General features: G+C 36.9%; 1 protein-coding gene across 3 annotated transcripts; it reads left to right on the forward strand.

The window, feature by feature from the left end:
- Positions 1–4,549: 4,549 nt before the first annotated feature.
- Positions 4,550–15,742, forward strand: LOC112553795. 3 transcript variants are annotated; one of them, XM_025221244.1, is made up of 6 exons: positions 4,550–5,341; positions 9,753–9,975; positions 11,878–11,997; positions 13,121–13,224; positions 13,747–13,820; positions 14,735–15,742. In XM_025221244.1, the coding sequence occupies exons 1-3, from the start codon at positions 4,631–4,633 to the stop codon at positions 11,961–11,963; spliced, it is 1,020 nt and encodes a 339-aa protein (XP_025077029.1). In that variant the 5' UTR covers positions 4,550–4,630; the 3' UTR covers positions 11,964–11,997; positions 13,121–13,224; positions 13,747–13,820; positions 14,735–15,742. The 3 variants fall into 3 exon arrangements, with proteins under 3 accessions (XP_025077029.1, XP_025077028.1, XP_025077030.1); XM_025221243.1 differs by having other exon boundaries at positions 4,557–5,341; positions 11,878–11,959; XM_025221245.1 differs by lacking the exons at positions 4,550–5,341; positions 9,753–9,975 and adding an exon at positions 10,962–11,317 and having other exon boundaries at positions 11,878–11,959.
- Positions 15,743–15,749: the final 7 nt, after the last annotated feature.

Consider the following 15,749-nt stretch of genomic DNA (forward strand, 5'->3'; position numbering starts at 1 on the left):
GTTGGATCTGTTCGTGCAAATTTGGCTGAAACTGTTCAAGTGGTGTAGTAGTAGGACTGGATATCATTTGCCTAGGGCTCATGGCCTATTTAACATCTACTCTTAAAAATCATGTGAATATTGTCTGCCTGTGTTTTCAACAGATGACAATATATATTGCTAACCATTAAAACTGTACAATAGTTTGGATTAAAGATTTCTTGAAGCTGTTCAAATCTGGTGCATATTTAAGGTTAGTAGGCTATGAGTCCAATTTGCAGCAACTCTTTTAAAAAGAAACTTGCATTTAATAGTGATCTTGTCTTAGCCTGAGGTGACTTAAGGTCACCAACTATATCATACTGTTGCTGGGAGTAAGTGTATATGTGTGTGTATCTACATGTAGTGTGTGTGAGAGAGGAATAATTTCAACACGTATATTGCATATATATTGCTAGTATGAGCACTGTCTGGAATTGCTCTTGGATTGTGTTTTCCTACATGAATAATATCACACTTTGATATATTTAACTATATATAAATTTCATTGTTCATACCATTGCTGCAACTTGTTTATATCCATTTGAATCAATATACTGTTCTCTGGTTTGTTTTATATCTTTGTATCATCAGCAAACAGCTTACTGGACAGCGTGTCTGGTAAATCAATTCTACACTGTAAATAATACTGGTCCTAAAATAATTCCCCGAGAAATTCCACCCAAGACTTCGGCTTTACATGCCATATCCTTCCCTTATAAGTTGTTATCTACTCATTAGAAAGCTTCTAATCCAATATCCATTTAAGTTACCACAAACTCCATATGCAGCTCACTTAATCAGAAATCTTTCATGCGGAACGAAATCAAAAGTCCTTTTAAAATCAGAGTGCAATATGCCCAAATCTTTATCATCTAATAGTGAAGTTTTGTTTTCCATGACTTCAAGCAAACGGTTGAGCAGAGGATTGCAAATAATATTAAACATGCTTAACACGTTATCCTCTACATATATTTAAACTTTTTAGTTTTAAATAGATTAATATAAACACGTTTTAACATATGTTAACATGCATGCGATCTTTCAAAGCAATTCGACTCGTATACTTAATTCTGCACACGCAGATATCCAACGAGAGCTAATTAGGTTGCAGAACCGTGTCAAAAAACAATGAGACGTGTGTATGGAATGCTCTCTCAGCTTGTATTCAGTAGATAGTGCGAATGGGATACATAATACAGTGTAAAGTATTAATTAGGATACTCATAAAAAAGAAAGGGAAATATAAACTACCCTCTCGATGTCGGGATAGAGGATAACTCTTTTTGTAAAGGAAGAGTTAAATACCTTGACAACGATACTGTGGCGGGGAAGGATGGTGGCGATGATACACACGAGGTCTGTGCACGGACTTATATCACTGGACCGCTTGCAGACGAACTTTCTCAGTAAACTACCAGAACCAGAGACTTCATAGAAATCTGTGACCAGAAACACTAATGTATATTGATTTACGTCCGTGTCCAGAGGGAGACCATTATCGAAATACAGTTTCCGGTTTCTGGAAAGATATACATAATGTCTATGATAGCCGAGTCGGCGAAATTCACAAAAATATTTAAAAAAATCAAGAGGTGTTTCATACTGTTGTGTAGCAGGATGCCACTGTACAAGAGACAAATGTTTCGGGTTAGGGTTTTTTGCTATTCCGCGGGAAGGTGTGTCGAAAGACCAAGACAAATGGCGAGCAGGTCTCATTTGTTCTATAGGCCACTCAGACAAAAACTTCAATCCATTGAAAGCCAAGATTTGCTCAAGACATTTTGAAGAAAAGTGCATAAAAAAGGGTAATGATCATTGTTTGCTCACTTCCTCACCTCTTACTCTCCTCGTATTCCTTGGACATACTTTTAGTTTGCTAACAAAGTTTAGAAATTTTTCATTTCCACCGAGAAAAAACAAAATTAAATATTAATCACAATCAAGATTGACACTCATTGCATTATCTGATCAGTCTGCTTCTTCTTAAAAACAAACTCAGCCTATAAATGTATAGGCCAGGATCAACACCAGTAATCGCCATGCTTTGAGCCCACACCCTTCCGTCAACATACACTATATTTCAGACGTTTCTTATGCTATAAACCAGTGACAGAGTTTTCGCCCAAGAACAGAAAATATCTGCATGAATCAAATTGTATTTATGTTCCATTTTCTTTTGGATTCTTTGTTTCTTGAGTATATGAGCTCCTGCATTTTAAAGACCAACCTGGGTGGTTTGCGTTTATTTCAGATTTCAGTAGATATAGGCGAAATAAACCTAACCATGTAAATTTCAGCCTCCAAAACCGTTAATTAATTATCCGCTACGATTCGCACCTGCAATCAACGAGCGCTGATAACAGTGTACTACGTTACGTTGGTACATCATTCACAACATTGCCAGCCTTCAATACCAATCAGAGAGAATGAGCGACAGTACGGATTATTCGGACGGTGACAGTCTGCATTTCTCGTGGTTCTGAAAAACTGCTACTTTAGCACGAGAAATGCAGACTTTCAACGTCCGAATAACCTGAACTGTCGCTATTATTGGTGCTGAAGGCTGGCAATGTTGTGAATGGTGTACCAACGTGACGCAATATACACTGTTAGCGGCACTCGTTGATCGCAGATACGGTTCGCATACTTTGCTAGAGAATAATTAATTAACGATGCGTTTTGGAAGCTGAAATGTACATGTTAGGTTTATATCGCCTATATCTACCGATATCTGCAAACAACAACAACAACAACAAACAAGTGAACAAACAAACAAAAACCCAACCGCAAACCATTCAGGTTGGTCTTTAATATATATTTTATGTTTCATTCTTGATTCACTTCGGTTCCTTAAACAGGTCTTTCTGGAAAATTTATAGGACTAATCCCTGGGAGCATGCCAACTAGATGGATGCCTGAAAAATCATTAGTTATTCCTAAGACAGCCAGACCCGAGCCTGTAAGTGTACTTTTTTTTTTCTTAAGTTGTTGAAATCTTACAGTTGAGAAGATAGTAGTAACCCATGCCCAGTACATCGAAACACAGTCCTTTCCAAAGTACCTTTCCAAAGACGGTTGCTGTGCGGCGGACTTACGTCTCAGGGTCACACAGCAACGCAAATGGTTAAGCAAAATTTGAGACACCAAATTCAGGCTCCACAAGTCTCTCGTTGTGCCAGTCGTGCTGTACGGTTGTGAGACATAGACCTTGCTCGTGGAATAAAAGCGACGGATCCAAGCGTTCGAAATGAAGTGCTTCATGAGACTCCTCTGGATCTCCTACAGAGAGCAAAAGACGAAAAATTTCGTAGTCATTGATAGCAGTATCTCCAAAACTAATAGGCATAGAGATTCGGTTTTTATTTTGTTTTTCTTAATATTTTTTGTACTTTAATGCGACTATAAAAACACCCACTAAAAAATTTAATTTTGTGCGTACCTAGGATATTGTAGATTGTGTTACCATCTAACATGATATCTTGGTCAATCAGCAAGTCTGCAAAGAGATTCTGCGGAGTTTGCTTTGCTCAGTGCGCGAGAAGAAGCTAGAGTGGTGGCAAAACAAATCGTGGCACCTGCTCACAACGCCCTGAGTATACGGCAGTTCATGGCCGAGAAGAACATCGCTGTGCTGTTCATCGGAGCTTGCTCCAAGTGACTTGTTCTTTTCACCCAAGTTCAATGGGATAATTAAGATGACCCGTTTTAAGGGCGTGGAGGCCGACATGAGGGGTCCGTAGTAACAATTTGAGGGGCATCCCAGAAGAATCCTTCCAGCAGGGAATAGAACATGGCAGAAGTCGAAGGATGGAAAAGTGCTTTAGAGATGACTTTGAAGGAGAAAAAAAAAAGGTTGGAATTGAAATAGATTGTTTGTGACACTAGTCCCGTTACTTTTCAGACAGACCTCGTAAAGAAATATTTTCCAGCGATGAGTGCCGAGAAGATTGCGAGAGCTCGTATGCCCAGGTTTCTGAGTAGTCAGAGCACGAACTAATATCCCTGGACTGCTGGCAGACGAATTTTTTTTTTCAGTTAACTGCTAAAACGAGGCATGATACAAGAAAGCTTCCGGTTTATTCACATTCTTTGTTACGGCTCGCCGAGACTAACAACGGATCACTTCGCAAGAGGCCAATAGTGAGCATTGGTCTTGGCAGATAGACAGCAGTCCACCTATTTACACGTCCATGGTCAGAGGCTCTCTGGTTCGGTTCGACATCTGCTAGTGCGTTCGTCGCTGATTTATAGTCGGCTCTGATCAGTAGTTTCCGTAAAATGTAGGGGTATGCTATTTTAAAATACTAAGGTTAAGATGTGACCGGTTGTTAAACATAAAGGTTACCAACGTTCAGTGGGACAGTATAGTCACAATTACCGCTTTATAATAATAATAAACATTGTTTCCGAACATTCCACTATAGTCGTTTATTTTACAAATTTCGCTTCGTTTCGGCCCACCATTGTAACGTACGGTACCCACAGTTAAATATCTCCACTCGATGGTCCCTTAAAAACAAACAAACCTAACCACTCTAAGGTAATGTGAGCCTACACTGTTTTGAGTGGGAGCCAACATGTTCGGTAACTCTTGGCAGAAAACGGAGTTATGGTTCCTAATGGCCGATGGTACTTAGACAAGCTAGACTTTATTTTTCACACAGTCCACATAGGAAGTGACGAGAGCAATGTATCTTTACAAATGGCGTCTGCGAGTGCCTATGTGTGTGGAGGTACAACGAACGACGAGAACACTGCGGGGAAACGAAAACGATCAGGATTCGAATGTGCTGTCAATGATTGTTCTCTTCGTCACTCGGATGGGGTAAAAATGCATGGTTTCCCCAAAGACAGTATCTACAAGAGCCAGTGGGTAAATTTTGTTAGAACATGCAGGGAGAACTTCGTTCCAACCACATATTCAAAAATATGTTCCATGCATTTCACGCCAGACTGCTATCCAGCCACATACGCAATGCAGGAGAGTCTTGGCTTTAAAATAAAATTTAAACAGCTTAAACCTACAGCAGTCCCGACGATTCAGAAGCATGCACTATCAAAACCTGGGAAAAAGTGGAAAAAAGACATGACAAAAGGAACTTCGGACTCTGTAACATTTTCTACACCAGTGCAACTTGCATCTTTTGTCACGACACCTGTTACAGCAACAGCGAAGACATCGTCGACCCAGTTGTGCACTTCAGCTTTGAAAACAACGGACAGCTTAAAAACACCACTAATGTGTGTAATGGAAGCAACCAGGTTAGGTTTGGGCGACCACAATTTAAGAGGACCACGGGCAAAAAGAGAACGTATGAGAGTAAGTAAAATAATATCCTAGCAAAGAAGTCACAATTATAATTCAGCAATCCATGTTTATTACTCGTGTAATAGCTTAACTAACTTTTTTATAGTAGCACATTGGTTCAAAATAATTTTGAAAATCAAAAAAGCACCTGGATTTTTCCATAAAGATAACAGAATATGATAAGAGCAATGGTTTTTACTAATAGTATTGCCTATAAGCACCAGTAGGGAAATTAACAAAATAATATCCATTGACTAAAATAATATGAAATTGCAGTTGAAGCATAAGGTATTTAGAGACAGGCATGTACAATCCCGTCACCAAGAGACAGCCATCAAAAAGGCATCCTTCCCTTAAAAAAACAAGTACTCTAGAAAAGAAATGTTTAGGGTTACCAGTAGAGATTTTCTTAGATTTATTCTCATTTAGTCTAGCTCATATTTCTTGCACAACCAGCCACAGATTAAGAAGAACTTTAATTTCTTCATATATTTTAATCAAAGTTAACTTATTTTAAGGCTTATGCTTAGTGGAGGATAAGAAATTAAAACAAATTCATTTGATATTAACTACAAATGCAGTTCTCTTCAATGTAATTGTCTATACACTATATACTTGCTATATCTAAAGACTATAACATTTTGTAAAGAGCTTATAAAAAAGTTTTTAATTAAAATGTCGTGGCATGTATTATGTTCAAACAAATGCACTGGAAGACTTTACAAAAAAAATAAAAAATAATTTGTATAAGTAACTTTAGAGGGCACTAACATGGTTTGTTTATGTTTAGTACCTATGCATGGAATTGTAAACATATTTGTGGCATAGTGTGTACTGTATTGATATTAATATGTTAGTGTCTCACATAACAATGCCGTAACACATAATCACACATATAAAAAAAGACAGTTTACCTAATTAAAGTTTCATATGAAGTTCACAATTGAAGTTGTAGTCTCTTCATGAGCTGACTGAGTAAATGTTCATAGCATACACATCTTAGTACTGTTTTAATGACTCTATTTTAAGAGATGAATCTTTTCACTATATGCCCAGGTTTTTTAATTTTAATTTCAATAAAAGATGTTAGCAAAGCTAGATATACATTTTAAGCATGCAGAATTTTCTGATAGATATTCCACTTAGTAACCTTTAGGATTTAATATTGTTACACTTAAGTCTTCTCAATATTTTTCAAAACATAATAAATATTATCACATTCCCAATGTATCAAAAAGAAAATTACTTCTGTGCATCAGTACACATCAGATCTATATTTATATGTATTTATGGATTGATTAAAATATTGTAAATCATGTATTGTGTATGTGTATATATCTGTGCATTGTGGCAAGGTGTCATTTCTTTGTGACACTAGCGGTTAATGCCTTGTTTTCATTTAGTTTCCAGGCATTCGTGGGAAGTAAATTCAGACTGCTAAATGCAAGTAGCTTTCACTAATCCTTTAAAAACTGAAATAAAAAAAATAATAAAAAGTTCGATAAAGTATTTAAAAAAACTAGCTGGCATAAACACTCAGCTAGAATAATTTTACATAGACTGTTTCATTCAAAATCTGCTAGCAGAAGGCAGCAAGATTTTAATTGTTATTTAAAATTTTGTTACGAAGTACAAGCACTTCTCTGTTCATTAAACAAGAACCCTAGTCTACTAAAATCCTTAATTAGTATTTTCCAGTTTACTTGATAGCTGATAGGTCTAGGGTCGTTGGGACGATCGTTAATGTATCCAAAAAAAAAAAAGGTGTAAAATTAGATTATTGGCGAAATAATGAAACTCACAAAAGTGCATGGATTTTTTTTTTTTCGGAAACGGTGTCATAGGAAGTGACGAAAGCTTCGATCGTTGTAAATGGCGTCTGCTAGTGCTGACGATTGCGAACGGACAACAAATTATGAAAAAAGTGCGGTCGAGAAGAAACGAAAGCGATCCGGATTCGAATGTGCTGTAGGCGAGTGTTCTCTACGATACGCGGATGGGGTTTCTATGCATAGTTTCCCCAGAGACATCACCTATAATCACCAATGGGTTAATTTTGTCAGAACGTGCAGGGAGAACTTTGTTCCAACAAAATTTTCAAAAATATGTTCCGTACATTTCACTTCTGACTGTTATCCATCCTCGTACGCAGTCCGAGAGAGTCTTGGATTTGAAGTAAAATTTAAACAGCTTCTGCCTACAGCAGTGCCAACAATACAAAAGTATAGACAGTCGAAGTCAACCATTGTTGGCAAGAAGTTAAAAGAAAACAGCATCGATAAGGGAATATCCGACTTATTAATATTCCCCACATCGGTGCAATCCACACCATTTGCCGTGACATCTGTTACTACAACAACGACATCATCGATTCAGTCATGCACCACTGCATCGAAAACAACGGACAGTTTAAAAGCACCACTAATGTGTGTAATGGAAACAGCCAGGGCAGATTTGGGGGGGTCGCATTGTAAGAGACGCATATTCAAAGAGAGAAAATCTGAGAGTAAATAAATTATGAACGTTTCATGGGTGCATAACTATGAATAAACAGTCTATACATCTTTAATTAATTGACAAAAACTTTATTAATTATTTTTGGTTGTCAGTTTTGTGTAATAGTATTTGGAGATCTTGCTTTACTTCCAAGTACTTGTATAAAATATTTGGAAAAATACTGAACTCTGAGTTGTCTTTTTTGTTAGTTCCTCAGTGCAGATTTCAGTGTTAACGCCTTTACTATTATTTGCATCAATGAATTATTGCCTGAAAACAGGGAAGCTATAATAATTCTTCAGGTGTTGCTGCAATCAGCTGCTGAACCATCTGATGCTTACCTAAACCAATAAACATTTAAAGTGGTAGGAAGCTTAACCAGGACTATAATGTGTTTTCTACTAAAGGCTAAAAAGTACAAATTGATGAAAAATTTACAGGTTTTCTTTTTGATTATTACAAGACTGTTTTCAGGTTAAGGATATCAGTTCAGTGTACATGTTGTATGTTTACATAGACATCAGAAATGCATAAGCTTGTAAATAGTACACACTCCACTAAGTGCTACAGGAGGAAAATGAGAAAAGCCTGTGATCAGATCTGCCTAAAAAAAAAAAAAGAAATGTATGTTGCATGATTAAATAAACATTAATTCCATTGTCACATCAGTGCTGTACAAACACCAAAGATTGGGACAGTGAGATGTAACCATTTTTTCCTCAGCTTAGTGTTAGAAAGTTTCCATTTATTTGTTCATTTATCCCATGATTGGTACCAATTGATGACCAGCTATGCTGGTCCATCAGTACTGGTTGTCAAGGAAGGGGTGGTGGGTGACTGGATACATGTAGCGTCAATGTTCACCACTTAGGCCTTTCTTGAGTGGTGGTAAACTGCTTCTGCATTGCATGGCCTTTCCACTCTTTTATGTTAGCCAGCTTAAGTTGTCAAAGACTATAAATTTTTAGTTACTGTGTTTCAAAACAGTGGAACTCTCTTCCCTTCCATATCTGCCATTTACATACCATTGAATCCTTTAAATGTGCACTAAAAATGCCTCTATTCCACAAGCATTACACCAATCAACATAGTTGTGATTATGGTCACCAGTCTTCCTATTCCTCTTCCTCTGCAGATTTATTACATTCTTTTTTTGTTTTCTGATTCCTGATTCTTCTATGTTTGTCTTTTATTACTTGTCTTTATTGTTGTTTCTCCTTCTGTCCTTCATATTCTGTCCATCTCTTAGTTGTCTGCGTTGAGAGCATGCTTCTTCATGAGCATGATTAGGTACTGTATAAATCACACTATTATTATTCCCTGCCATCGTCTCTGGAGTCATGGGTATTCTCACAAACTATTATCGATGAGTCATTCACATACACCCACAAAATAAGAAAGAATATGAAACAAATACATTTTGTGATTATTATGAAAATTTTCAAGTTGGTGCATCCTAAGTATTTTCACTTGGGGATTCTGGATGAAGCATGGTGACTGTTTTCTTCTTTTTACCCGTGGAAGACAATATGAACAGTACTATCCTAAGCCCTTTGAAGATTTTCCATTAGGCAATTTGGGAGAAAAAAAAATATAGAGTTTTAATAATCTAGCCAGAACATTTGGTGCCAAAAACTGGCAGGAAGGGTCCATTGTGACTGATTCTAGGGAGCTCAAGGAAGATGGACTAAATACTACATTAATGTGAGACACAAAAGATAATGATCTTTCTACAGTAAAACACAAAGTTTCTGGATAGTTTGAGAGGTTAACCCCAGAAAAGTAAAGACAGTAGAAGATGGTATGCATTTCAGTTTATTGGAGAGGCTTACATTATTTCCACAAGGTTTTATTCACTCATTCACTAACCATTTGTTCAATGCACTTTAGCAATATAATGAGTAATTTGTTTTAATTCATTTTTCAGATAACTGGAGTTGTGCCTGACCATCTGATCAATGGTCCTTTTTCTATTGATCATGTTCCAAGTTTGAATGTGGATTTTCAAACATCATTCCTGAGAAGTGTAAACAAAATACAATCAGTATGCAGCAATTACTCAGATTCAGAGATACTTGGTTCAACGGAATCCGCACATATAAAAAATGTGCAGGATACAAGTAGTGAAATGACAGTGTGTAAAGTGTTAGGTAAGTACATTGATTAGTTTAAATGTATCGAAAAATAATGCAGTTTTTAAAAGTTGTTGCATAATTTTTGTCAGGATGTGGGAATGCATACGTACATCGGTAAGTATAAAGTGTTACGAGCAATTATTTTTACCACACACAGTTATAAATGATTCTTATATACATGTATACCTATTTTTGTTTTCACTTGAATGAATGCAATCATAGGGATATTGGCTGGCAGAATTTGTAGTTATATAAAAGATAAAGTTACTGCTGATAGCATGTTAAAAATATTTTATATTTTTATAATAGCGTAATTTTATCATAGCTAAGATTGCATGTAGCTACAGTGGAACCTCGGCTAGCGAACGCCTTGAATAGCGAACATTTCGGATGACAACCAAACATTTCGTTAAAAATTTGCACCGGATAGCGAACAAAACATCGGCTACCGAAAAGCCACGTGACCCACACGTGACCGACCAGCATGTCAGACCAAGGAGCATTCGCACTCGAGACACAGTTACGATCGGTCGTTCGATACTTATCTTTGTCTGTGCGCATCCTTCTTAGTGATTTTTGTGCTTTATTTTAATAATTCAGCCCTAAATCATGGGTCCAAAGAAGATTAAGAGCAATAGTAACAAGGTAATGATAAGGAAGCTGCCAACAATAGCGTTTTCTCGAGTTGCTAAAAATAGATTATGACATCACGCAGCTTAGCATCATGGAATTGCTTTGCAGACAAACACTGCACATTGTTCTGTTTACTCTACGCTACGGCGACTGAAAAAAAAAAAAAAAAAACCGACATTTTTTGTTATTAATCTCTGAAACAATGCTGAAAACAGGAGGAAGCAAGCACTGCTGTTGGGGTTTATGCAAATCGGACTCCAGATATTCAGAGCGATTACCGGAGGGGACGTTTTTTATTCCATTTCCAAAGCCTGGTAAGATCAATGACAAAATGACCCAGTGGGAAAGACAACAGGCCAAGTTAAAGACTGAGAAAGCAAAGCGCTGGCAGTTTTTATGTGGCGATCTGATTTCCAAAATGTGGAGAAAATAACCAGGAACACATATATCTGCTCTCTGCATTTTCTTGGTGGAAAAGGCCCAACATCTGAGAACGACGAACCAATATTAGCGACGCGTACAGACGAGGAAACACAAAAGCGACAGGGACGTAAAAGGAAGGCTCCAGCGCAACGTGGCGACCAAACTGCACATTATCAACGTGAACGTGGGAGAAAAAGGCTTCGCAAAGAAAACTCATCATTTCCAGAATCCACAGAACAAAGTGACAACATAACATTTGAAGACGCAGGCGAAGCCGTGGCTGAGAGTGCGTCAGCTGAATGTAAGTTAGACATCTGAATCGTTAGCAAAATTTTTATCACATAGATTCAGTTTATGTTCCTACACTTCAACTCTAATAATGTCCCTATGTTCCCAACAAAAGATATAGTTTAAACATCTTTGCCAAGAGTGTTTAGACAGTGTAAAAATGTCAGATGCTCTGTAGACTGCACAGAATTCTTTTGTCAGACACCCAGGGATTATGGGCAGCAAGTCAATGTGTATTCCTCTTACAAGCACCACACCACAATGAAAGGACTGATTGCAGTCACCCCTAAAGGTGCTGCATGTTTTGTCTCAGATCTGTATGAGGAAAGTGTTAGTGATGTTGATATATTTGAGAAATTTGGAATTCTACAACTTTCGAATAATAGCGAGTCAACAGGGGCTGGGAACCAATTAAATCTATTTCTTTATTTCTTATAGGGAAAATAGTTTTGGATACCGAAACATTTCGGGTACCGACCAACTTTCCAGAATGGATTGTGGTCATTAGCTGAGGTTCTACTGTATTTTTGCAGTTTCAGATAAATTGGCTATTAGTGTTTACCTTTTTTGCAGTTGCAGTTGATTTACCATCAGCTTCAGGGAAAACTGCAAAATATCCACAGATGACCATGCCTTCTGTCATCCTCCAACAAGAGTAATAAAATTTTTTTATGGCACCAACCTTTCTAAAAAGTAAAGTAGGTGCATGTCTGTGTGCAAATTAGCATCTTCTTCGATAGAATAAAGGCATCTGCATTACATTTTCTTTTATCAAGCATGTTTCTTTTTATTTTACTACAAGTATAAATCATAATATTGTCAAAGGTAGAACTCTGTTCTCTTTGGGTGAAATGTTTCCTGTGCATGGAGTATCAGCTGAGAAGTTTGCAAAATAAGATTCTACTTTGAAATTTCTTGATTTTCCCCCAATTTTGTTTGGCTGTATTTCAAAAATACCTTGTTCCACTAGCAAACTATTCTTTTCACTTCTATTTATCCTTCCTATGTTTTTTACCCATTGTGTGTCGTTGCATAAGCTTTCAGTTTTATGTTTCGGTAGTAGTCCTATAAGCAGTAAGGATTGAATTTGCCTCCACATAGGGATATTGGTTTTCTTCATCATCATCACAGGTCATGTTTGTACACAAGTACCTACCTCTAACATATAGTCACACCTTAGTCTTTAGCTGAAACCTATCTGTGTAAAATCCATGTTGACCTCTTTCATTGAGCTTGACCTAATCATTAGATGGAAGAAAAAATGTGCTTCTTAGTTTACTATTGCTCAGTAAGAATATCAAGCAGATGATCCAGGGACATAACCATCATACTTTGCCCTCTGTTAGTGTGCATATTTGAAAAATGTGACAAACATCAAAGTTTAGAAAATTGAAGGAGCACATACATGGGATATTCATTGTTAATATGCAACACTCACCCTTCACAAAGGCTTATTAACATCAATTGATGATAAGCTGACAGTTCATGTTTTTATGCTATGTGCTTACTTCGAGTATATGTTTCCTGTGTGCAAAATATCTCAGCACTTTACCTTTACTAATAATTTAAAACTCTTCATTTTTCTCTTCTGGTTCAAATTATGCCCAGGCCTTTTCTTATTTCATTTTCAGTTAAAGAGAGTAACAGGTTTTAGATGTAATGTGCTTCTGGTGTATTTAGCAATGATTCAAAACTTGATTATCACTAACAACTACAATAGAAAACAAAATTTGCAACTTTTGACTAATTCCATACCACTGTTGTTTTTGAGACTGATACTAATTTTTTAAAGGTGTTTGTGTTTTTTTTCTGTCAGCTCTTAGAAACTAAAGGAAATCATGACAAAAACTTGAAGCCAGCGCGTGAACATAAGAAAAACATGCACCAGTTCCCCCTGAAAGTGAAAGGACCGGTTAAAAGGTCAGAAGTGCTGCTTTCATCCATTGTTTTCTTTAGGTGTGGTTGCAAAGTAGTTAGCCTAAAATATTTTTCGTGGTACATTTCTGGCTGTTAGTGCAGGAAGATGTAGGGGTAGGGGAATCAAATTTGTAACTCTGCACCTCATTCTCCTGCATATACTACTGAACTATTTTTCAGTTCATAAAAATCTGTAGGAACATCAGCCTACATTTTAATGACTAAGTGTGGACTACTTAAATGTTCTTATTTTCTTTTCCATTCAAAAGAGCAATGACTATTTTTAAATGTACAGGCATTTCTAATGAAAACAAAAGAAAATTTAAAAATTGATTAGCAAAGTAAAACAGTAGATAACTTATGATGCTAAACGTTAGGAATGTTTTCTGCTTAATTAAAAATATTTGAACTTCACACTTAAAGTTTTTCAAATAAATGTGTGTGATCTAGCAGGTCATGATCATAATATTTTCTAGGTATTGTGATCATTTTTGTGCATTCATAAATATTTTTTTTTTGAAACAGGGTTCCCATCACTGATGCTGGATCTTCTAAAATTGTCCCAAAACCAATTAAAATGAAAGGCAATTCAGAGACTGGTAAGCAGTAATAAGTATTTGTCACAAAATCATGAAGTCTTTAAGAGTGATTATGTGAAAACTGGGTTGCCAGTCATGGTGGCTGTTATTCACTGGATCTTTTCATGTAGTATCACTTTCAATGAAACGGAAGAAAAATGTGTCTGTACAGTTTCTCTTATCCAAGTTTACAGGGCTGGATGCTTTTCCATCACATAGCCATAATTACTGACAGCGTTGAAAACCAACTCTTTCACACCCCTTCCCCCATCCGCCATAGACAATGCACTATAAGAATCTCTAAAGTTGTCTAAGTAGTGAATACGTTGTCTTTCCCCTTACCATAAAGGTACTAGTCTAACCTCAAAATTGTATGAAGACATTCCACTTGTATAAATCAACTGCATATACCCATGCAAGCTTATTCGGGTCATGACCATTACAAGGTAAAATAATTTGTGATAAAATGATTTTTAGAGAACATTTTCCTTTTTGTTCCATTATTGATGTTTATGAAATCCAATCATGTCAACCTAATTAAACGTAAAAGTTTTCTTAGTCCAGGTGGGTTTTTTTTTGATGAATTATTGATGCCATGCTTAAATATTTTAAGGAAAAAAGCTATTTGTTTATTACAGCAGTTAGTGTACTACCATTTTCAGCTTCATACCATGTCTTTTGGTCTTCTAATTTGAAAACTCTGATCACACTCAATCTAATCAGACACTTTTTTCCTTGCTTTAAATGCAGTAATGTACTTACATTACACTACAGTTTTTAAGAAGCCTGAAGCATAGTGTCCAAGTAAAGATAATTTGTAAACAGCAAAAGTTTTGATATTTGAACATTTTTGTAGTTTAAATATAGTAACTTTTGAAGATATGTAAGATATTGAGTTTTACACATTTCTGATGTGCATTTAAATTATTTTGCAGGTATGACATCTGTGCCCTGCGAGCAATCTTTGATTGCTCCACAGCTATACAGGGTAGTTGTGTTGGATGAGTTGCTAAAATCTTACACATTAATACCTCCTGCTGTTCCCAGCACAAGTTGCTCAGGACCGCTAAGATTGCATGAAAAGGGAAATCATTCAAGTGTTAAAAGACAGCACCAGACCTGGACTGCCACAAGTGACCAGCATGCAGCAGAATTTCTCTGTGATGTTGAGGTGAAGCAGGAGGTTAGCAGTGATCAGGAAGGAAGCCCTGTGCTCAGTTTACCGCTGGAGGATTTGTGCTGTGAAGAAACATGCAGTGGTAGAACAACCATCGCATTGTACTTCACATCAAGGGGAGTGACTATAAACGAAGCATGCAGCCATGAGATAGCATTACTGCAACCAAAGTGTCAACTGCAGAGCACTACGACTCTGAAAAAAGTGTTATCATCATATTTAAGTCGTCGGAACAGTGAAAATCAAGACAAGCATCACATAAGCATGATAAATCCTGCCTTCATTAAAAAGGAGCCCGAAGGATTTTGAGACATTGTGGAATGCTGGAACATTGATGGGTACTCATAATTCTGAAAGTAAAACAGGGACGGAGATTAACATGGCTGTAAGTGAAGAATCACCTAGTGCTTACAAGTTAGATTCTGCTTTTATAAAGAAAGAATCTGAAGATTTTGATTCCTCGTGGAATACTCCAAGTGCGGCACAGACAAACAGCAGTAGCTATGAAAATAAAATGGGGACCGAGATTTATCCAACAGGAGTATACCGCAATGTACACTTTTGCTCACCTCATGACCGGTGATCACCAGTGATGCTACAAAAGACTTTCTCCTGTTGGTAGCTGTCCCAGACCAGGTTGCTGACTCCATTTCTAAATGCAGCTATTGTGAGTGCATGGTGAAGGGTGTCAGACCTTCTGGCCTTATGACATTGTGCCATTAAGTACATAATAAATTGAAAGAGAGTTGTCTCCTGAAAGAAAAAATGGGTTC

The sequence above is a fragment of the Pomacea canaliculata genome, linkage group LG13, assembly GCF_003073045.1.
Source record: "Pomacea canaliculata isolate SZHN2017 linkage group LG13, ASM307304v1, whole genome shotgun sequence".
In the NCBI taxonomy this organism is placed as follows: Eukaryota; Metazoa; Mollusca; class Gastropoda; order Architaenioglossa; family Ampullariidae; genus Pomacea; species Pomacea canaliculata.

Coding starts and splice junctions, on each gene's coding strand:
- LOC112553795 (XM_025221243.1), top strand. CDS start 4,631: ATGGTTCCTAATGGCCGATGGTACTTAGACAAGCTAGACTTTATTTTT. Junction 5,342..9,752: donor CAAAAAGAGAACGTATGAGA/GTAAGTAAAATA, acceptor TTCATTTTTCAG/ATAACTGGAGTTGTGCCTGA. Junction 9,976..11,877: donor GACAGTGTGTAAAGTGTTAG/GTAAGTACATTG, acceptor CCTTTTTTGCAG/TTGCAGTTGATTTACCATCA.